The sequence below is a fragment of the Mytilus californianus genome, unplaced genomic scaffold (genome assembly GCF_021869535.1).
Source record: "Mytilus californianus isolate M0D057914Y unplaced genomic scaffold, xbMytCali1.0.p SCAF_8, whole genome shotgun sequence".
Lineage (NCBI taxonomy): Eukaryota > Metazoa > Mollusca > Bivalvia > Mytilida > Mytilidae > Mytilus > Mytilus californianus.
Genome location: NW_026262734.1, coordinates 45,123,562 through 45,149,006, shown reverse-complemented (window position 1 = coordinate 45,149,006; position 25,445 = coordinate 45,123,562). Strand labels below are relative to the sequence as shown.

At 32.9% G+C, this 25,445-nt stretch overlaps 1 protein-coding gene across 2 annotated transcripts; it reads left to right on the top strand.

Annotated features, from left to right (window-relative positions):
- The first annotated feature begins 166 nt into the window (after positions 1-166).
- On the top strand, positions 167-19,395 carry LOC127710709 (transducin beta-like protein 2). Of its 2 annotated transcripts, XM_052216646.1 has the most exons (13): positions 167-355; positions 3,321-3,524; positions 4,329-4,380; positions 5,305-5,367; positions 8,520-8,628; positions 8,876-8,975; positions 9,960-10,046; positions 12,480-12,615; positions 14,390-14,439; positions 14,961-15,143; positions 15,741-15,808; positions 16,057-16,175; positions 17,797-19,395. In XM_052216646.1, the coding sequence occupies exons 1-13, from the start codon at positions 232-234 to the stop codon at positions 17,849-17,851; spliced, it is 1,350 nt and encodes a 449-aa protein (XP_052072606.1). In that variant the 5' UTR covers positions 167-231; the 3' UTR covers positions 17,852-19,395. The 2 variants fall into 2 exon arrangements, with proteins under 2 accessions (XP_052072606.1, XP_052072605.1); XM_052216645.1 differs by lacking the exon at positions 16,057-16,175 and having other exon boundaries at positions 15,741-15,927.
- Positions 19,396-25,445: the final 6,050 nt, after the last annotated feature.

Genomic DNA, 25,445 nt, shown 5'->3' with positions numbered 1-25,445 from the left:
GATGAAGGTAACATTCAATCATTTTTTTAATTTTTTCATGTATATGATGAAATTCCAATTATTTTCATCATAAATGGGGCTATAATTTTTGAAATTGTTTTAAATAATTTATAAAAGTTGTTTTGTATTTTAAAATCTGTAAGATTGAAACGGTCGTATACTTCAGGGGATATCCACACAAAAGAAGAAAAAGTAAGAGGACTATCGAAAATTATTTTCCAACTCATCAGCATGGCGGATTCTGTAGAAAACTCTGTACCGGCGTTAGCAGTAACTGCTGCAGTTGGAGCTGTAGTCCTATTATTCGTTCTTTTATGCAGTGTCGGAAGACGTGCCGACAAAAAGGATGAAGATGGTATTATTTTATTTTCACGCTAAAGTTAAGGGAACATTTTTAATAACATTATTCATTAACAAATAATTTCCCTTTCTGCATTTACAAAAATTATGGAATTACACTATATGCTGTATCTATATCCATATACTAATTGAAAAGCAATTTCAAAAGCTGAAAACTATCATTCATGCACAGTCACTGTGCCAGTTTAGGGCAAATTATTATGTTGACAGGTACTCTTTTTTTTTTTACTACATGGTCCCCATGTCACCGTTATGTAAAATTGTAGACCAAATAATTATGAGGTTTGAAAGGCTATTTAAAATTTTTTGCTATGACACCTTCCTTCGACATCATAACACTCAAGCCATTTTTCCTCTAGATCTGGACTGAAAGAGAATTTTCATCTCAACTCTGAGGCTCAATTTTGCCTTGAAATCTTCATTGATGACTAGAAATTTTTGCATACATGTATACAGTACGCGTAGAGAAAGAATAATCGTGAACTCTATCCACCGATTTTGTAGTATAGCGGTGTCACACCGCAAATCAAGGATTATACTCCCAACACCGTGTGGCTGTTAATTGATTTATTGCTCATCGGATGTACTAAAAATTAACGATGCTTGACTACATAATCTGATTAGCCAGATTATTTACCTATGTCATGTACATGATGTATGTACTTTTAATCGATCTTGATTACACCTGTGTGCTTTAACAATACTGTATTCAACTACAATAGAAAAAGGTTTTCCTTTCTTTTGACAGATAAGATGTGACATCATCATTCAGAAAAAGATAATTATTATATGTTTTTGCCCCATGTCATTGTCGTTTTCAAAAACTTCATTGTGTTAACATGCAATATGGATTTAGTTCTGGAAATCGGATTTCATTCATATGGTTAACTTCGGGATTTCAGGAAATATTGCAATGAAAGCAGATGAATTTAAGTGAACTCTCTCATTCTTAATTTATTTTGCAATGTTTCACCATGTTGTTACGTAACTTACTTGAATTATTTGAGTTTCAAGAAGAAAATGTCAAGAAACTGTCAAGTGACAGCTCATTTGTACAAATGGGATCAAAGTTTGTGTAGCCCTTTGTTTTGAATGAAAACCATATGAACATACGCTATAGTCTTGATAAGCATTTTGAGAAATTTTCCACCCAAGCCATAACACAACATGCACAACTTAATTAATTATATGGAAAAAAAATACATGTGTTTACCTCTGTAATTGATCTTTAATTATATAAAATAAAATGGGATGAGGGTAATCCGTATGTTAGTTATAAATCCTTGGTGTTATTAAAAAATAATATTGTCTTATTTCAACATGTTCAATGAAAAAAAATTGTATAAATTTACGAAAAACAATTAAATGAAATTATTTCGTGTGCCCCGAGCATCCACTTATGCAAAAACGAAAAGGTTATGTTAAAATTATAAATGGACAGAATTTAATGATCTGTATCACTGAGGATATCAAAGTCCTACTGAACAACATGCACCGTATTTTCATCAACCTTAAATGAATATAGTTGACTGATAAATTTTTTTGTTTCTTTATTTGCATATATAAAACTTCGAGACATATAATTTTCTTTAAAATTTTCACTTTTATTCAGTGGCGGTTTCCAATTATTTTTAAAAAAGCACGTTCATTTTCGTAAATAAAATATTATTTTACAGGTGAGAAAAAACGAGGTCAAAATCAAGAAAAGTTCTTTTTTCAATTTAAAAAAATCCATTTTAATCACATTGAACGAATTAAAGACAACATTTGACTTTTAACACATTTATTTGTTTAAGGCAATTGGACATCAAACCTGATTATAAATATACAGGAAATACAATCGTTTATTATATAAGAAATATGATCCTGACTGTCGTGTGTCGGCATAGATAAGTAGGATTAGGGCAATTAGTTTCTTGGTGTAATACCGAGTCACACTGTGTTGGAAGAGATCTCCCAATTTCCTCCAAGAATTTAGGGAGGGATATCAGAGTTTCCTGGTGTGACTCCAGGAATTATTGCTGTGTTTAGAGTTTGGGATCCTATTCATTTTATTTGTACTGTACATGTACATGTATACAAAGTCTTAACTTTAGCATGCCTGTTGACCAGTGCAAAATGTTTCCAAAAATATCCAAAAATAATGATAAAATAATTGCAATTCCAACTGATCTGATATGTGCAGAGGTGCGATGACCCACTTCATTTTTGTTTGGAGCTCTAGCAATGCCAAGATTAAAATTTTTTTTTATTATTGTTGTGCTCCTGTCTCATTGACTTTTACTCTATATTCCCATGTACTTGAACCATGTTAATATAAGATTTTGAGTGAATAAGTAAGATGGCCAGGGGTATAAACAGTGACCATCAAAGAAAATAAACAGAATCAATGTCAAATTTGCAACTATAGACATTTTACCATCTCCATTCCAGATCAAGTTTTGCAAAAACTTAAGACTACAAAAATCTGCAACTTAATGCCAAATTCTTTAACTAACAAATATGCTTATTAGATATATAACTTATGGCAACCACTGAAGAGTTTATATTTAAATGTGGTTGGTTTTTTTAACAACTAAAGTAAAACAACCCTGTAAGTAAGTAAGTGAGTCAATTTTATTTAAAGTCGGCATATACATTTTGTATGTACATAGTAACAGATAAAACATGAGCTCTGGTGAGCTCTTTAACCGACTATAAATTTTAATCTTACTGTAAATAAGTACGAAAAACATGAAAAAGAGAATGCTCATTGTTACTGATGCAACATTTAATTTCTTAACTGTTATGAGTAGATTTCATACAGCAACATCATGACAATAGCAGAAAGTATATTTATGTACATGATTGTTGTACTACATGAAATCAAAGAAATGGAAAGAAAGAAACATTTTAGTTTTGTGTTGAACTGCTAATGGTCAATATTCATGATATTGTTAACTACCTTTTGTTGATTTCAGAACAGAAAACAGAAACTGAAGAAAAGAAAGTGAATAAGACTGAAAAGCAGATGAAGAAGTCAAAACCAGCCCAACGACATAAACGGATACAGCATGTACCATTTAGTCATGCATGGCTGGCTACCATTCTTAGAGGACATAGCAGCCCAGTTCTTGGTTTTGACTTCAGTCCAAATGGAAAATATTTAATCTCAACTGCTGAAGGTAAATTTATCACAAAAAAGGCAATCATCAGTTCCCTTAACTGGTGATTTGGTTGTTAATAATAGAATGTGCATCTGTATTAATAAAACCACTGGTGGTATAATGATAGACATTGAGGAACACCATGGTGGACATACATTACATGGCCACCATTTATCAGAGTATTTCACAGGTCGTACTGTATATTATTCATGTACACTTGTCAATCATGAAAGGAGGGGCTAATGTAAGGCCCATCGTTTACCACCATAACAGTATGCGTTTAATTGTGTTATTATATCCGTAAATCTGAACTGAAATTTGTCATTTGTATTATGCAGCCTTTTAATTAAGAAACGATTTTATATTTGGTCTAGTGCTTGATGATATTGAGTTATATCATGTACATGATGTAGGTGATTTTTAGATCTGCCTTCTTTTTCATTTTTTTTCAATTTAAATTTTTCTCTGTCCACAACTTTTACTTCAAAATTTTCTTGACTTGTATGAAATGTTTGTAGTTTGAAAATGTTGAGTTTAAGTGGTAATAATTAATGAATCAATTAACCAAAAAACATATGACGGACACTGAATCACATGATCTTGACTTGGGGACAGGCACATGTACATGCAGAATATTGCGGGGTCAAACATGTCTTTGAGCTCTCAATCCTCTCCAACCTAGGACAGCAGTGCAACAGCACAAAACAAGAACAAACAACAAACATCAAATAAGATATGGAAACAAAAAAGAAAAAAGTTTAATAATATGATTGGATTCTGAAAGATTAAATTTTATTATGTGATTTTATTATGTGATTTCAGATAGATCTGCTATGCTGTGGAGTACAAAAGAGTTCAGTAAGAAAGAGCACAAGTGAGTTGACAGTCATACTTTAAATTGTTTCATAACATGAAAAATATGTGCTCAATAATGGTGGTGTGCTACAATAAATTAGTGATGGTATTTGAATCAACCAATTGCAATGATCAATCATCAATGCACCAACTATCTCTCACTCCAGAATCATAACAGTGATCAAGTATTAGCAGAATATTTGAAAATTTATTTGTTTGAAAATTATTCTCTTATCTTTGAAAATTTTCTTTCACTATTTAGAAACAACAGCATTCAAAAACATGTTACTGGCTATTGTAACATTTATTCATAGTACAAACATTTACAAAAATGATTTATCTTAAATATTTTTTACTTGTCTTTGTCTGTATAATTTATAATACTGTGATGACTGTAATTTGCAATATATATCCTTTAAAATTTTGAAATAAATGTTCTAGGAAGTGCAGTTAAAAAAATCAAGCTTTTGTTTGATGTATGTTTTTTAACAAAAAGATATGCCAATGTCACACAGAATGGGTAAATTCAACATTGACAACAATATTCTCTAAATTGAAACATACATATGGCTAAATGCAAAATTTTAATCAAAAGTATTTAATCCATAAATCTAAACCACAAAGCGCAAATTCTTGATTTATGTACCATGGATTCACAATCCTATCATGAATTTGTACTTCGTTGAACATTTAAATTCATGGTGTACCTATATCCACTAAATCCACAAAAATTGGTATCCTACGAATAATAATGAATCCACAGTATATACAGAATATTGTTATATATTTCCATATACAAGGGAAAGCACTTCTATTAAAATTTAAAAGCTTAAAAAGATCTCATTAATTACTAGTAAATAAATCACGTTACATGTGACATTTGGCTGTTTCTTAATATGTGTTTACAGTTATATATTTCAATACATACACATATATTTTACAGATTTATTCGTGGAAATATAGAACTTGACCATGGGACCAGAGTAAAGTTTTCACCAGATTCTAAGTATGTATTTGTAAAAAGGTGTTTTATTGAGATATCCTACACTTGATTAATCTGGGCCATAAGAAAACTACCGTCTTTTGTGTATAAAACCCACTCATGCATAGTACGCACCCCCCTTTTTCACCCTTGAAACTTGAGAAAAAAAGTTTCTTCTTCTGAATTACATGCAGGGACTTTTTCAGGGGTTCAAATTAGCGGTGTTCCGAGGTCCGCGACCTTCCATTTTTGCAGTCGGACTCTCGTTTTGGTTACAAGCTACGCCCGACGGACCTTCGGTTTGAAAGAAATAAAAATAAACTTTGCCGACCTTTTTAAACAAAAATTTCCAAACAATCTCAAAATTTATTTTCATCATTATTATTCATGACAGCGATGTTCATTTTGTTCAACCGCTAGCTTTATACCGAAAATTACCAACTAGTAATGTATAAATCCGAGTAAAATCGTATCTGACTGACAAAACAACATTGAAAAACATTGGATGCCATAAACCGGAAATAAAGAAAATAACAAAAAACGGATCCGATTCCGGAGTGGATAAGGGTAATTCCGGGTTTGCCGATCAAATACAATGAAAAAATAATAATTCCAGGCAGTTGACAAAATACATCTATGATGATAAAATATAAACACTAGAATTGAAAACCAAAAGATATATAGAAAAAGAAAGAAAAAGTAGGAAATATTTTTTTACAGAAACTCAAAATTACTTTTAGTTCATAAATTTTCCTCTCAAAATCCAAAAAAATGTGACAGTAATTTTCTTTATCATTAATAAATATTGATATTACATGTAGATTTTTGTATAGTGTAAACGTATTACTACAATTCCAAGAGGTAATGTCTTCTCAATTTTAAAGGACCAGTACAAATCTGGAAGTTTCTTATTTTATTTTCACAGAGGAACTAATGCATTATAATAGTGCAACTAGATATGATACACTTAAACCAGTCACATATATACACATGTATATACGTCTCTGCTTAAACAGCTTTAAATTTGAACTGTTTTATAAAATGGTATAAGTAGTAATAAATTACCAATAGTTGAGACAACACACCCACCCATGGTGACACCCTCCTCAATAACAAAAAAAAAAATTATCTGAATTTATAATATACAAGACAATTACAATTGTTATTAAATATTTTATACAACAGTGACTTTGACAATGAAACAAGTTGACCTAACACCAACAGCACATTAATTTTGATACTTGTATCTTACTATGTTAGGAAATATTTCAAGTAAAAGTAGGACCTGGAATTTAGGTTGTGGACCTTTCAGTTTGGAGTGTCAAAGGTCCTGGACCTTCCAGTACCAAATGTTAAATTGAACCCCTGCTTTTTGGAAAAATCCCAACTTGAAACTCAGTAAAATGTGTCCATTGAAAATGATTTCTTTTTTGGAGACAAATTGAACTGGTTGACTACAGGATAATGAAAATATTGTTGCAGAATAAATAATTTAGCAAACAATGTTTGATTCTTTATTGTTTCCACGGATGTGTTTGATTGAGAACAACAGGAAGTGTTAAATCAGGAAGTTGTTTAAATACAAATCATAGTTGGTGAATCTTGTACGGAATATGGAATGATTACAAATATTCTTAAATACACAAGAAATAAATAAATTGTAATATTTATGTTGATAAATTAGTTGTGAAATAAATGTTAATCTCTGATAATTTTATTTATGGTTTGTTGGTACTCATATGCATTGAATCGTTTAATCTGGATTATCACACTCTTATTGATAATCAATTAGGAAGTCTAATCGTTGGTAAAACAAATCAATTGACAGATTAATTTTGTTCCTTAATCAAATCTGTACAGTTTACAAAATGGCATTGACATGTCTGCAATTATGATTTGTAGGAAGGTTTTTTGAAAAATGTTACAAAATGAAAATGTGTTTAAAATCATCACTTTATTCAACTTTACAACCGTTAAAAGTCACATGACACATGATCACCTGAAACTACAAAAGTAAAAAACAATGGCGGTCGCGATCATCAAACGGGCGTGTTTCATTCAATTTTCATACATTTACCTTCTGTATTCCTTGTTAGAACACATATTCAAAGTAAGTAATAAACTCGAGAAACACCTACACTAATTTGGCCATTGACAGAATCCTTCATCTCTAATTTGGACATGATCAAATGCAACTTCCAGGCAGCAACACAGAACACAAGAAAACCCAAAAAACAACTACTAAAGCATTTAAATGTTTTTTATTTTCATACATTACAAATCAGATACAAGAAGGTACAAATAAACATGTAATACATAACAACAATCAAGTTTATGCTACGAAAATATTTTTCTCCAGACCACCTGGTTTCTTGATCGGAATTCGGCCTGAAAAAAGTCAAGAACAGTGTAGCCATACATAATACGCACCCCCCTTTTCAGAAATCATTCCCAGGATAAAAACCTGTATACTATACACACCAAAAGACGGTAACATTTCTTGTTTTATAATGTGCTTTGGATATGGCTTATAAATTATTTCCTTGTCCTTTGTTCTTAGGTTGTTTTTTGTCTCAGATAAATGATCAGACTTGAGGGGATATACCATATGTTTAGGATGTCTTAATATAGAATATGAAATTTAAGTAGTACTTAAAAATAAGTGTTTAATATTCCTTATTTCGGTTCGCCTGTTTTTATGAAATAATTGCTATAGCAAAATCTGATCAGAAAATGTTTTGAATGCTGTAAAGATGGGGTTAGTTTATATGTTGTAGCCCAACTCTTTTTTCATTAATGATTTATTTATGTGAATTTTGTGAGTAGAGAAATTAATATGATTATGTCAAAATGGATTTTCTCTTGATATAAAGATATGAACAAAATTTTCAAAGTTGTAAAAATAAATTGCAGCAAAGTCATCTTATTAATTAGAACCTAAATGCCCCCAAAAAGTATCTGCATACGAAAAGTTGGTTTAATACAGTATGTGCATCAATAAACGTAAAAACAAAAATTTGCTATTAACATTATTGGATTGACAGGTGATTTTTATCATTTTGCATATAATGTGGATAATAAAACCTTCTGGCATAACATGCGAAATGAGAACTGGCAAGACTTAACATACATATAATTGTTTATCATCTTCTCTTTTATACAAACCTGTTTTTCAGGGCTTTTATTGTATGCCTAGGAAATGAGAATACAGTTAGAATTTTACGAATCGGTAAAAAAGATGATGGTTCTCCAGGAAATATAACTGCAGCTTTGGACTTTCCAAAAGTAAGAAACCATTATTTTAAAGATGGATTTAGAATGATAACTGTGTTTTGTCTTTAAAAGAATGAAAGTAAAATGCATACTGTTAGATAAGAATTTACTGTCTATATATACAAAAAGAAAAACAAAAAACAAAACACCTAATGTCTTGTGGTCCATGAAAAAAGAAAATAACCTGGAAGCCTCAAAGTCCTCATTCATGTTCCAGTGAATACATATATAGCCATCTAACTGTCTATTTATTTTGTAGAAACATACAGCAGAGATTATACAAATAGGCGTTGCCAGTAATGGCAGATTTATTATGACATGTAGTAGAGATACAACATTAATTGTATGGTCTATAAAAGGTAGGCAACTTCCACTTACTTTTGCTTCTACCAATTAATGTCAACAGGTTGACTATTCTTTCACTTTTTAGGTACGAAATTTTATTTTGTGTACATTAACTGTATGGTCAAAACCAGGTATGGAATCATTTCTTTATGAATGATCAATGAGAAATCAATTGCAATTGAACAACACAAACTTACTGGACCTAAATACTGTAAACCAACTAATTTTCGCTAGCGATTTATTTTTCGCGAATTTCGCAAGTAGAAAAATAATGTGAATATAAATTGTCTCGAATATGCAAAACTTGGATCTTTCCCTATTTAACTATATCAAATAAATTAGAAAATCGCAAAATTAAATCGCGGCAAAGTGGACTAGAAAGGGCGTAACACGAAATACAGTATCCACGAAATTAAGTTGGTTTACAGTAATTACATCATACAATCACATTATTATGACAAAGATCTGTCTAGATCTGTTTGATTAATCTTTGTCCATTTCAAGTCACAATAATGGTAAATAAGGGATTTTGATATTCAAACATTTCCAAAGATAGTATTTTGGGGTTTAGCAAGCTTAACCAAAGCTGCTCATATTTAAACTTCTGACCTTGTTTAATACCTACTTGTCCATTGACATTTTTCTTACATGGCTTATCATATCTTCGTAAAATGCTTTCAATTTAATAGATACAAATACATTTTGACAAAATTTGAATTTAAAGAATTAAATGAATTAGAAAATGGTCATGTTTATGGGTGTTCCACTAAAACATACATGTCACCCACTTTAATTGGAAAATGTGGTAACCACCTATAGAGGTAATTTTAAATTTCAGCTTTAGATGATTTATACTGCACAATAACATTTAGATACCCACCCATAGTTGAATTTTAGAAGTGCCTTCCCTGGGTCATGTGTATGTTTTTATGGAACAACCCTTAGTAGGTTGAAATATTCCTCATCAATGAAATAATGGTTCTATGACTGTTTTTTAGGTGAAGTTTATTCTACAATAGATACCCATCAAATGAATAATGTGTATGGTGCTGTCTCACCTTGTGGGAGATTTGTCGCTTCTTCAGGTAATTTGTAGAAATTAAAGATGTGTTCGAAAATTAATTTTAAAGACATATACACAAATATAGGTAAGTTTGTTGTTGTCAACATCTCATCAGAACAGGAATGCTGTTAATTTCAGATCATTTTGAGGATTTTCTACAAATATATAAGCCCTCAAAGTTTAACCCCAATTAATCTCAATGTAAGTATTGCAAAACTTTCTTTGAGTGTTATAGGTTATTGAGATTTTAAAGGAAGGCTCTGCAATGTGAATAAACCGAATTCAGTCGTTTTAAAGCCTCTAGTTTTAAGAATCTGTCTTATGACATAGCACCATAGTTGTAGTGGTTGATAATGGTTAGAAATTTACAAAAGTTAATGCGTTAAAAAAAAGGAAAAAGAAATATGTGAATTATATGGTACCAAAATTAAAAGTATGTACAGTCAAACCTGTACTAAGCAGTCACTCATGGGAAGTATCAAAAGTGACCGCTCAAGAGAGGTGACTTTTTGAATGAGGTTCCCAAAAAAATTCCTATTTCATTTTGCACATGGCCTGGATCAGAGCAAATTATTTTAGATAGTTATTGTTTGTGCGAATAGACAAAAAAAAAAAGCAGATTCCTGCACTCTAAATTTTAAGAAAAATAGTTAATATTCGAGGAGAAATAAGTTGATGATACTGTTTTTAAGGAAACTGAAGGGCTGGAACACGAGAAATTCCTTAATTCATCTCAAATTTCGCGAATTAGGTGACCGCTCCAGTGTTCTCCCCAAGCCCTTACAGCACCACAGACCCGCACCCTATAATTTCCGAGCGTGGTCCTATCAGTCCTCGCATGGTCCTATATTTCTCTTCCATGGTGCTATAATTTTTGGTAAAAAATTGTTAATTCGGTAAAATTGTGACTTGTTAAATCTTATCTGTGTGGTATGAAATTACAAGTGAATTGATAGTTACAACAGGTGATTGATTTACATGATGAGGTTTACCTGTTGCTGATTGGATTTAGTCAATCAATTAGCACTTGTAATTTGTTTCATTTATGTTTTAATTAATATGGATATAATTTATGACTTCAATCAACAATTTTATGGCGTCACTCACCACCCAAGCCTAGACCAGTGATGTAATCTGAAATTTTAATTTGGAAACTATTACTAACTGCCGATAGTTGTACACATGCCGAAAAATTGTTTATACTTGATAAAAGATTAACTGTTGGTCCATTAAATAATAATGATTGACAATCATGCATATTTTTATTATGTATGAGCAATTTGTCCAAGCTAGCATCATATATCCTGTCTCTTTTAACGAGTCTTCCTTCTCTTTTACAACAATTAAACTTTCGTTTTTTACCGCCGGTTTACTTCCAGTTTGGCAGTTGATTTTATGAGTTTTATACACCAGCCACAATTAATTTGGACCCTAAAGTGATATCTATTGACAGTCACAGTCTGGGTCCTTTTGAAAAGGTTCTGTCATTTCACCCAAAGGTATGATGAGTATTTTTTTAAACAGCAAAAACAACTTTTCACGATAAATCCATAAAGAGTTACTCCCCCTATTTTTTGCTATTTTGAAATTCTCATGTTAGAAATATGTTTACTCATAGGATTATTTATAAGTAAACAAATAATTGCTAACTATTAAAATGGAATGTAATTTAATAAAAATTAAAATTCTGTATAAATATAGAAAAAATACATTGTAAATGAGAGGTAATATCTGCAAAAAAAGAGGGGCGAAAGATACCAGAGGGACAGTCAAACTCATAGATCAAAAATAAACTGACAATGCCATGGCTAAAAAATAAAAAAAACAAACAGACAAATAATAGTACACAAGACACAACATAGAAAACTAAAGACTAAGCAACACGAACCCCACCAAAAACTGTGGGTGATCTCAGATCCAATACTCCAAATGAAATCTAACCGGTAGTATATAGACATTGTACCAACCATATTATGCACTTTACCAACCATAATATGTCTTTTAAGATGTTGCAAACCATCCTAGTATTACAAACGCGTTTCTCTTCATGCTTATGATTGAATTGAAAATATAATTTCTTACACTGAATTAATGTCAACAAAACACAGTACAAAAGAAAAGAAAAACTCACTTGGATAAAAGGTAATAAAAAAAGAGAGAAGTCTATGGGAACTAACCTTAAGGAGGATAGAGGAAAAGAGTTGAAACGCAATGCAAATTATGTTCGATGCATATATCTCATTTGTCGCCTTGATTACCCTGGTCATGCTGGTGCTATCTAAAAATCCTGGGGAGAACACTGCGCTCACCGTGTTAGACAGGTGACTGCTGAAAAGAGTAAAATTATATAGAGAAAACGTTTGGGAGGGTCAGAAAGTGACCATTAAAGGCAGGTGACTTCTGAAAAAGAGGTGACCGCTAAGGCAGGTTTGACTGTATATTTTGTTTGTTTTAGGTTTTACCCCAGATGTTAAAGTTTGGGAGGTTATATTTGACAAAGGAGGAGGATTCAAAGATGTAAAACGTGCTTTTGAATTGAAAGGTCACTCATCTGGTGTAAATTGTTTCTCTTTTAATAGTGACTCCAGCAGGTAAGAATTTATTCACAAAGTTATATTTTAAGCTTACCTAGATAAATCTTATTTTTGCTTTTGAATACAGCATCCTCAATTCAAAGAGTAGGTGATGTGTTAATAGAGTTATAAATGGGGACTAAAATTTAAAGAGGATGTAATGCAAGTAGCTTAGTAAAGAATTCCTTGGTGTAACTCTTTCTAAGGAGTCTGGCAAAAAATTTCTTCTAAATCCAGGATATAAATGGTTATGGCAAGTCTTTAGTTGTTTTCCTCTGATATTTGTCTTCTATCAAGTAAAGGAATAAAATGAGAATTAGAATGAATTATATGTTCAAAGGCAGCTTAGATTTTTTTGGATCTAGTAAGATACTGGAAATTTTGAAGCTTTTTGTCGTTTGGAGAATTTGGTGTTAATGGAATATCTTTGATAGCTCTATGTTAAATTTATTCACTTGAATAACTTTGATAAAGTCTATTTTAGATTTATTCACCAATGGTATATCTTTGATAGTGCATGTTAGATTGATTCACTGGAATAACTTTGATAGTGCATGTTAGATTGATTCACTGGAATAACTTTGATAGTGCATGTTAGATTGATTCACTGGAATAACTCTGATAGTGCATGTTAGATTGATTCACTGGAATAACTTTGATAGTGCATGTTAGATTGATTCACTGGAATAACTTTGATTGTGCATGTTAGATTGATTCATTGGAATATCAGTCTGCATCATTAGCCACTAGTCAGTGGCCCCAGACTAGTTAAATTTTATTTGGACTAGTAAGTATTTGCAAAGTCTTGTTTTTAAACTGTCGGAATATTGGTCTTCGGACTAGTAGTTTGAAAAGATTTTGGTTCAAACCGGAATATATTTGATAGTCTTGTTAAATTTATTCACTGGAATGTTTGATAGTCTATGTGAAATTTATTCACTGGAATTTCTTTGATAGTCTATTTTAAATTTATTCCCTAGAATATGTTTGACAGTCCATGTTAAATTTATTCACTTGAATATCTCTGATAGTCTATGTTTAAATTTATTCAGCAGAATATCTTTGACAATATTATGTTAAATTCATTCACTGTAATATGTTTGATAGCCCATGTTAAATTTATTCACATGAACTATTTTAGATTCATGGTGATTTACAGCTTGACCAATTGTCAAGACTATTGTCAAAGACCTTTAAATGTCTTTTGTTTTTTGTGTTGTTGGGTTGTTTCTTTGACATGTACCCCACAACTCCATTTATTCACAATAATTGTATACTGTTTCAGCTCTCATCAAATTCTTTTAAGATTTATGTCTGTTAAATATATTTGACTTTAAAATACCTAAGATTTATCTCAGAAAGCTTAGATTCAACTACCTGTATAAGTGTTATATAAAGGCACAGATTTGAGATGAAGAACAGCAATAAAAGTGTTGTTCCTTTGCTTTTTATGTGTTTTTTGCTGTGCATGTACTGATTTTGAGTCATGAATGGATACCCCATATCCTTTGTTTTTCTACAGGTAGCCTGTGGAATAATAAGCAATTTAAAATGTACTAAATTTAAAGATTTGTTAACTTTGAACTTTATAAAAGTTTATAAATACTAGACAGCTTTGGGAAAATTCTCCTATTACAATTAGTCATCAGCTATCATATTTCTGACTTGGTACAGGCACTTCCAGTTCAAATTTACATATGGTAATTGCAGTCTTTTCAGCTATAAATCCTTGTCTGGATTAAGAAATTTAAATAAATCTATATATAGACTATTTTGATGTATTTATTTTCAGAATGGCATCAGTTTCTAAAGATGGCACATGGAAATACTGGGATACTAATAGTAAGTTCTTTGGTTGAAGAATTTTTATACCCCTGCCGTAGGCAATGGGGGCATTAAGTGTTACCCTTGACCGTCCATCCATCCCATTATCGTTTTCAGACTCTAACTTCTGTTTTCCTCATCCAAATCTTATGACACTCATGAATACACAATGCTAAGAACCACAAAATTCAGACTTTAAGAATTCAAATTTGGGCAGTGAGTCATTTACCATTCTAGAACTATGCCTCTTTTTAAATTAGAAAATTGCTTGAGTGTGGGCATTCGTGGCCTCAGACACATTCTTCTTTTAATTAGATAGTTTTTCAAATTATGGCAATTAAAAATACCTTTGAATTCAAAGTGTTGTAAAAAAATATAAATAAATTGTATGTTTACAATGATTATATTAATGATATTAAGTTTATTCTGAATGAACCCCAATTTAATGATGTTACATTCAATATTAGTTAAACTCAAATCTAAATTTTTTTATATCAATGTAGCCATAAGGAGTGATAAATATGTTATTTTATTTTCAGTTCGATATGAACTATCACAGGATCCCTATTTATTGATGACAGGCAGTATATATTGTGAAACTCCTAGTCATATATCACTTTCTCCTGATGGGAGGAGTATAGCTGTTGGGGGAGATAACTCCATCGGCTTTTATAATGCTGTCTCAGGTGAAGAAGAAGAGGTCTTGAAAAATATTCATGATGGTAGGTATAAATAGGGAAAAATTGTAATTTAGCTGCTGTGAAATTTTATGTTAAGTTTGCATCATTAAATTGATTGGAAGATCAGAAAAATCAGCAGGTTGTACATTTGATCATGAATATTATTGACTGTAATAAGTTTCTTGATTTTAAAAATGAATTGGGGTCGTATCGGCTAATTGTCTCATCTGTGACAGAAAGACTATTTGAAAGTAGGAATAATTTGTCCTCAATAAGCACAAATAACCTAGAACTGATCAGATAAAAACCATGTGCAGAGATATTTGCTCCTACCACCACCCCTGAAAATATTGAAAATTAAGATGTATAAGTCTTGCATTCTAAGATTCTGACATACTAATTAATTTATTCCAATTTCACATCTTATAAATACTTGTTCATCATTAGTTTCTGAATCTGCAATATCTGTTTTTGTCAGTTTAGAGAAAAGGCACTGTCAGACATGGGGTTGAAGTTAATATGATAAATTGTATGCTTGAAGCTGACCAATTTAGTGTGATCAAGGTTGCCCATGTTTAATTACATTTATGTTTAATAAAGTTATAGTTACACTTAATTAAAAGTATTTTTATTTTACAGGTTCTATAACAGAACTTTCCTTTGATCTCTCTAACAAATATCTAGTTAGTTCAGGTGATAAACATATTGTAATAATACACAACATAACAGGCTACAGAGCTACAATAGCAGAGTTAGAATCGACAGAGATAAAAGCTACTACACAGGCTCAGAAAGAAAGAGTCAGGCAGCAAATAGCTGAAGCCAGGTAAGTTAATAATACACAACATAACAGGCTACAGAGCTACAATATCAGAGTTAGAATCAACAGAGATAAAAGCTACTACACAGGCTCAGAAAGAAAACGTCAAGCAGCAAATAGCTGAAGCCAGGTAAGTTAATAATACACAACATAACAGGCTACAGAGCTACAATATCAGAGTTAGAATCAACAGAGATAAAAGCTACTACACAGGCTCAGAAAGAAAGAGTCAGGCAGCAAATAGCTGAAGCCAGGTAAGTTAATAATACACAACATAACAGGCTACAGAGCTACAATATCAGAGTTAGAATCAACAGAGATAAAAGCTACTACACAGGCTCAGAAAGAAAGAGTCAAGCAGCAAATAGCTGAAGCCAGTTAAGTTAATAATACACAACATAACAGGCTACATAGCTACCATAACAGACAGAATCTACAAAGATAAAGGCTACTACACAGGCTCAGAAAGAAAGAGTCAAGCAGCAAATAGCTGAAGCCAGTTAAGTTAATAATACACAGCATAACAGGCTACAGAGCTACCATAACAGACTTAGAATCTACAAAGATAAAAGCTACTACACATGCTCAGAAAGAAAGAGTCAGGCAGCAAATTACTGACGCCAGGTAAGTTATCTCTCAAATTCAAAGAAAAGAACAACCACACATGCTCTGTTAGAAAGATCAGGCAGCAAATCGGCTGAAGCGAGGTATTAAAGTTATCTTTCAAATTAAGAGAAAAGAGCAACCACACAGGTACTTTCAGAAAGATCAGGCAGCAAATAGCTAAAGCCAGGTAAGTTATCTTTCAAATTAAAAGAAAAGGGCAACCACACATGTACTGTTAGAAAGATCAGGCAGCAAATAGCTGAATCCAGGTAAGTTATCTTTCAAATTCAAAGAAAAGAGCTACCATACATACACTGTTAGAAAAATATGAGACAGCAAATTCCTGAGGCTCTTTAGTAAAACAAAAGAAAAAACTATGCCATTGATTTAGAAAGGAACAAACTTATAACAACTGATAACAAAAGTCATTTCAGTTTAAAATAAACACACAAGAAAAAGCAATTTCACAGACACAGAAATTAAAAATCTCATGGCAAATAGCAAAACCCAGGTGAATTTGTAGCAAAATAGAGAACTGAAAATCACAGAGGCAATGAAAAAATCAATGATACAGTACAAAGCTGTGCTCAAATGCCATATTTTGAAACAAAAAAAAGAAAAAGAGAAAAACAGCTACCACAAAGATATAGAAAGAAACAATGAGAAAGCAAATACAGTCAAACCAAATCAGCATTTTGAAACTTTTTTGTCTTCTGCATTTGGTTTACTTTAATTGGAGATTTAATGTCAACAGTTCCACTGCAATAAATATTTCAAAAAGTGATGAAAGTATATTTTACTTTGCATCTTTCTGAAGTGCATATTTAAAAAAAATTTACTTGACCAAAATATAAAAATTTCAAAAAACTTGAACCTCACACTTTATCGGAAAAATTTCATTGGATAGATAGCACTTTGACAAACACTAATTTTGATCATTGAGAAGCTAAATATTTCCTTAACAATAGAACATGATTAAAACGTTCAGCTGATTTTTACAGAGTTATCTCCCTGTAGTGTTATGTACCACCTTAAAGAAAATGTGAATTATATAAAAAAAAAAGTTGGCTTTATTTGAAAGGAACAAGGAAGGTATGAAGAATGTCAAAATCAATAAATATTTCCTGATATAGTTAATTAGGTTACAGTCAAATAAACATCCATTGCAAAGCTAACAAAGTCTGAGGGGGTGGACATTTACAAAATTTTAAAAATATAAATTTTTCAGTTTATTGACCAAGCTGTAATTATATTCAATTATTTTTTCAGGTCTTCTTTAGAAAGTATATTAGGAACAGCCAATGGACATGCTGAGAGCAAATAAACCATTTATGAAAGGCAGCTATTATATATACATGAAGCTCCAGTGAACTTGTTTATACTCTTTATATTGTCAATGTGCAACAATTTTTAATGAAATGTGATATATTGTGCCCTATAAGGGTTATTCCAGAAAAAAAAATGTAAGGAAGTGAGGGAGAGAATAACATCACCTACTCAGCTTTTTAAGGGAACTTCTCAAGATGTTTCTTTGTTGTTGTCAGGTTGTAACTTGGTAGTCATATATCCCTTATCCCTTTTTTTAAAAATATAAGGATCACTAACATCAAGACATAGATTGATTATATACGATTTAAAATAGAGGAATATTAATGTAATAAACTTATAATAGGTTTAATATGTAAATCTGAATTTAAGGATGTACTTAGGTGAAAAAATTTTTTTTACTATATGTCAGAACAGCATTAGTTAAGGAACAAAATAAGCTAAAAATATTGATAGGTTATGGAGCTCCTAATCGAGATATTTTTTAAAAATGGCGGGAAAAGGCTGACTCGGACTTTTACCTTATATTTGCATTGGTATTATTTGGGTCTCAAATCGAAAGAAAAGAAATCTAGAATCTGCTCAAATTTTGGTAAATGACCTTTTATGAGCTATTGAAGTCTTATATGCAAAGAAAATTGGATATTATGGCTCAAAATATTTTACCCTGTATCGTAAGAAAAGAAGCAAGGAGTGGGAAGATCTGATAAATATTCATAAACCTGACCTAAGTACATCCAATATTGACATTTTGAGATTGCAGATTTAAGTGTACTGATTGGTAGTTTGTTTCAATGGGTTATATATCTTTGAAAAAAAGATTCTTTTCTGTCCTGTGTTTTTTGCAAGATGGAATAAAGAAACTGCTTAAATTTGAATGCCTTGTTTGTCTATTTTTTTGGAAAAAACTAATATTCTTAGGTATTGTGACATTTGCATGTTCTATTTTGTACAACATTACTGTCCTGTTCCATTAGAAAGGCTGCCCCATTCAAGGTGATGTAATATGTTACCAATGCTTCAGATGTTTCTGTATTTGTTAGTTACAAAATTGGCAGCCTTCCTTTGAACTCTTTCAATGCTGAGTATTTCATGATGTAAGGAAAGGCCCCAAATTAAGCATGTCTGTAACAATATGCCAGGTATAAAAGTAAACCAAGAAGATAATGAGGATTTTTTATTATGGTTACACCAAATTTCTTAGGGGTTTTCCAGAAATAATTGAATGGGGGAGGGGTGTTCCAAAGCACTTTTATCAAAATTTTATTGGTGGTGGTTATTTTAGACAGAAAGCCTTAACAATTGTATGAAATGATCAATTAAAATTTTATACAAGGAAGGGTTAAGTAGAAAATGCCTTCAGACTAGCCCATACATTTATTTCTGGAATAGCCCTTAAAAGATGAAAAAGATTGAAGTATAGCTAATGCCTTCAACATCCCTTTCCCCTTTCAAATACAACTTTTTTTCTGGAATAACTTAACATTTTATTGTGTTCATGAAGGTTAAGGATGTTACCAGAAAATAAAATATATACTTACATGTTATTGTTAATAATATTTAATTACAGTTGAATTATGATTTTGATTTGCTACTTATCCTGGTCACATGTTTATTTTTCTGTACCAAGCTAGGAATGTTTATGTTTGATTGATGTTGGCCTCTCTATCTTTCAAAAGAGAGATAAAAGATTCCAAAGGGATCATCAAACTCATAAGTCAAAATCGAACTCACAATGCCATATAAAAAACCAAAAAACACTCAAAAGACAAACAACAGTATACATGGTATACAAAACACAACTTAGAAAACTGAGCAGAACGAACCCAATCCAAAAAGCGGCAGTGATCTCAGGTGCTCTGAAAGGGTGAGCAGATTCAATTCTACTTCATATATATTTTGTAACCCCTTTGGCTTCTTCCTTGTTTAAAAAATTTGCACATCAATCTTTTATCTCCGCCAAGGTTCACTTATTGATAAGCATTTTGAAATTTTGTCATTTCAATATAATTTTCACACAGTTTAATGTTACCCATACACTTCATATGAAAATTGAGAGATCTGTTTCTTGCCAAAAAGTTTTAGAATATATAACATAGGGATGCTATTGGGATGGATGCAAGTGAAAATATAAACTATTTGTATAAAGCTTTATATTTCAGAAAGTAGAAGACCTAGATAATTCATATCATTATACAGACGCCTTATGCTCTTATGTCTTATATCTGGCCAATGTCTTGTCTAATTGTATATATTTTAATGACTCAGTGACTGCCTTAACTGTATTTTTATCATGTTATTTTTGTTTACCAACAACAAAAAAGTTTGGGCATGTTGTTTTACCTCTGTCCCTTCTGTGCATCCCTCTGTCTGTCCCATATAAGGTATATGGTTTGTCCACTTATCACTATCCTCTCACTAAATAATTAAGTTTAAGGACTATGTTGAACGCATCTATCCCATTTAACTTAAAATAAAGGATCTATACAACAGATAACAGTAAAGTCCGTCTCATATCTTTGGCTTGCATCTAGAAATTGACAATGGGGATCGGTTGATACCCTAAATTTATGACGAAAGAGATGATTTCAGCTTTCTAATTGTGAAATTTCCATTTCTATGTAGCAATATTCCAGCAGCGCCTGCATGTTGAGTATATATCCCCCAGTCAATACGATATTCAACAGCATGTACTCCCTATCATTTTTCCCTGGACAGTCTTATTAGTAGAAACGCTTCCTTCCTGTTTAAGTTCGACATCCTCTGTGACACTAGCAGTATCCGCAGATGACTGAGCGTTCCTTTTGTCTCTATGGTATCCAAGTTATCCTCATCAGCATGACTAGATACACTCTGTTCAGTGATGGATGAATCACTGAAAATACCGGTTCTGCTGATTATAGAATCCCATTCTGACTCCTCATCTGAATCTTCCTTTAAGTCGGGTTGAGTTGTTTACAGTTTATTTGTCTTCTTGGCAGTTCTAATTCATGGTCTTGATTTCGGTTTTGGAGTAGATGTAGGTTCTGTGTCAATATGTGCAATTCATTTTGGGTAGGCGTTAATGGAAGCATTTTCCACAATTCCTCTGCTCATATCGTAAATTTGGATATGTATGATGAATTGTTTCGAGACATTTTCACATATGTGGATAAACTTTTGGGGTACAAAGTGAGATTTATTTTCCCGTAATTTAGCATACCCCGAAAAGCCCTTTCTGGTGCGGTTAAATCACTTTTTCACACAATAAGTTCTTTGAAAATTTAGTTCTTTGCATACATTTAATAACTCCATTGTTTGTACACCTTTATTCTTGGGTCATCTGCCCTTCAAATCAGCACAAATAGCTCAGTCACGTGTTCGAAATTGAAACATGTCCAATATCACGGCACAGAGATTGATGTTTATATACTATATTTGAGTATCTCAATTTGAGGCGCACTAGGGATATTGACCCTCCTGGTGTGTCGCTTAGTAAACCAATTGGTAGTTGAAGGTGACATCCCTCTCCATTTCCCCGATACTGAACACAGGAATATCTTCATTCTGTTGGCCAAGAACTTTGAAGGGGTCTTGTTCCAATTTATTCGCCAGCTTATGTGTCCTCTCAAGGCTGACAATCTTTACCAATAACCTATATCCTACTTTTACTGTCCCTTCTCTAGCTCTGTTGTCGTACTGATTCTTCTGATGAGCTCTGTCCGTCTTCGCAGATGATGTTGACAATTCGTGTGCCTGTGTGATTCTTTCCTTCAGATCTGTGATTTACTTGTAATCACCTGTTGTTTTCTGGCAAGCATATCACAAAGCGTCCGGATGAAGCTCTCACGTTGTACATTTGCTATTGGAGCGTCAATGATTAGTCTTTTGTAAACGAAACGCGCGTCCGGCGTACAAAATGTTAATCCTAGTATCTATGATGAGTTTTATTCCAATAGGATGGTAGCTGGTAGTTCTTGACCTAGACATTCCTGTGATAACACATATCTCATTGATGATGGTATTTTCAGAGTGTTTTATATGTCTCTGGTATTTTCAAAGTTTGCCCCATGATCCGAATTAATCTGTCTGGTATTCCATAGTGTAGGATGAAATTGCTGTAGAACACATCTGCAACTGTCTTGGCGGGTTTGTTCTTGGATGGAATTTCCATAGCTTATCAAGTTCAGTGATCTGTAATTACTTACATGTGTTGATAGCCTCCCTTAGATGGTTCAAGGATTAGGAAATCCATGCAAAGCTATGATGGGGATGTCGTTGATATACTAATTACCAATGGTTCTCGTTGACTGGTAGGTGACTTCCTATGGACACATCTTCCACATTCCTCTATCCATGTCTGAATTTCTTGGTGCATCCGGGCCAGTAAAATCTATCATTGACCGGTGATGTTGTGCAGTCTCTCCCAGGATATTCCATCTAATCATGTATGGCTTCCAAACCGTGGGTACATGTTTCAAGGGAAGTACCAGTTGACATTTTCCCTCTTCGTTGACAATGGCAACACGATGAAGTACTCCGTCATATAATTTGAGATGGTTGAACTGCTTCAAGTGTAGATTCGGTTAAATATCTTTTGATGTTCCCTCTAACGTATTCCGCAATACGGTGTATATTATGATCCTGCGCTTGAACTTTCCTCCATTCAACAATGAAACCAATTCCACTGCCTCATAAACAAGATCTTCCAGTATCGCATTTAATGTTAAAGTAATAGTGTCAATTTAAGACTCGGGTATGGCTGCATTACACATAGCTTGGAGGAATTACTGCTGATGTGGAACCGACTAAGTGCATCCGCATTCTGCGTTGGCTTTGCTAAGTCTATACCTGTTATCAAAAGTGAATGCTGCCAATTTGCTAGCGAATAGTGTCTAGTTGTGCCTAACGTTGCAGATGTTAATACATAAGTAACTGGATTGTTGTGCGTGTACATTGTGGATTCTTGTCCATTGAGGTTTTTCTCGAAACTTGTCACATACTCCCCATTTCAATGCCATGAATTCTTTCGTGTGTGGTGGGTTGGCGTTCAGCCTTGTTGAGTCCTCGAATCAGGAACTGGTGACTCTCTTCATTCCATGTTGCTCTTGGTAAAGAACGGCGCTCAAAGCATCTCCAGAAGCAACAGTATGAAGCTTATATAGTAATGTACCATCTGCATAGCCAAGGATTGGTGCACTTAAAAGGTGATCTTTTAATGTCTTGAATACCTGATGTTGTTAATTTCACTTTCTTTCTCTGGATTGCTTAGATTTGGGCTGTGTCTTCTTGTTTGGTGATGGAATCAAGTCGGTCAAAGGTCATCTGACTTTGCTAAAACTCTGTATGAAGCGTCTGTTATAGCCGACAAATCCCCAAAATCTTCTGGACTTTGGTGTTTGCCAGCTGACAACCTTCAATGTCTACTGTTGGTCTATTTTCACTGCTTATTCTGATACCACCGTGTCCGACATACTTTACCTTGCGCTTCAAGAATTTGCACTTGTGAGGAGAAAGCTTCAGGCTAGCTTCTCTTGTCCTCTCAAATACTAGCTGTAGATTTTGCAAGTACTCGTCATATGTTCTACCATAGGTGATGATATCACCAATAAAGATGCAGCATATCTTCAAGTTGTAATCTACAAGGCAATCTTCCATCAGTCTCTGGTAGGTGGCTGGAGAGATCGTAAGTCCAAAAGGCATCCGATAGAACTTGTTAAAGCTAAGAGGACCTACAGAGAAAGCAGTATGCCTATTGTCTTCCAAATTTTTCACCTGATGGTACTAGTAACAGGACTACAGATCGACGACTGAGAAGAAGTAATGTCAGCACAGCAATCCAAGAGATCTTCTATTCTAATGAGCGTAACTGTCATGCTCAATCTGCTTGTTTAACTGACTGTAATCCACACACATCTTTAGATGTCCATTCTTCTTCTTAACGATGACAAGTGCTGATGCGAATGGTGAGCTTGATGGTCTGATTACTCCAGAATGTGTGTTAGATAAGATCTAACTTCATCGTAAATTAATGGTGTTTAAATAGTCTCATCAAGCAGATCTATAAGATACTTACCCGTGTTGATGTATCCTAAATCATGGTCGCCTCTATTGAAAATATCCGAAAATCGCAATATCGGTTGTTTCCCTTCATCAACTTTTTCATCTGTGAGATCAATCTTGGTAATATCCACTTCCTCTGATAACTTCAGATCTTCTTCGTTAGTATGATTTGGTTGTGCTTCAGAAGTACCTGGTTGGACTTCACAAAAAATGGCCTTCGGTGGTATGGTTATGGTTATGGTTTTGATGTTGGATGTGCGTGTTCCTTTCTCTTCGTAGTTATTAATCCTAAAAGATGGATCTGCTTCAAATTCCCTGTGATCTTCTGTCAAAATAGTTGATTGGGTGATAGATGGAGTTGTTTTATACGGTATTTCTTTCTCATAGTACCAGTAACTTCAATTGTGGTATTTGGAAGGATGGTTATTCTGTTGCATGTTCTAATCACTGCCATTCTATTGTTGTTCTTGTTATCTCTTCTTCTCTTCCCTCGATCACTGTTAAACATCGAAAGGTCATAGACTTTGGAGTTGATAAACCGTATTCTGCAAGTATTTTGTTTCGTGTTCCTCCTTCAAATAAAATATCATGTTGTCTTGTAACATAAAATATTGTCGCCCATGAAATTTTGTCCGTCGGACTAAATTTCATATAAAATATTGTCCGCGGACACTATTTCATTATAAAATACTGTCCAGGACAATATTTCATTATGAAATAGTGTCCTTGTCCATGAAATTTTGTCTCCTTCTGGACAATATTTCACAATGAAATACTGTCCATGACAATATTTCACTGTGAAATAATGTCCATGAAAAATTTGTTAATCTAATTATGTCTTTACTGAGAAATCCTCTACTATGAAAATGTGAGCGTTTCTGAAATATTGTGACTATTTTTCATGAAAAGTATGTGTATAACCATAAATTGCTGCATAAATTAATTATTTATACAAAGTCATGAAATAATGTCTTGGGGGCGATATTTCATAGGACAATATTTTGCTGCACAGTCTAATATGTTGTTTCCAATCAAAGCAGGTATGCCTTGACTATCTGCTATCATGTACTACTAGCATTACACGTTGGTTGGTGGTGCTGATATTTCCAGGTATCTTGATATTAACTACTATATATCCAGTATAAGGCAGCTGAGATCCTCCAGCGCATTCAACTTCCGAAATGTTATCTAATTGTTCGATGGTTCTAATAAATCTGGTAAATTCCGCCTATTCAAAAATTGTCAGTCTCAGTAGGTGTTCCGAATAATCCATGATGTGTCTTCATTCTGTTTCTACTAACCTTTGGGCCTGATGTTCTTCTGTTTAAGCATATGGTGACCCTCCGCGTGTGCTTCCCGTAGTTTAAATGTTGTCTTGTGTGACTATTGGGGCCAAAATTAATTACATGTATAACTTGTAGGTACTTTAAAACTGTTGGAATGACCTTTGTATCTCTCTGTTATATATATAGCCTGCTGATGAGGCCAATAACTTAGTATGGTTTTTGTATAAACTATTGTTATGGACCCCGTCTGTAACTGGAAATGAA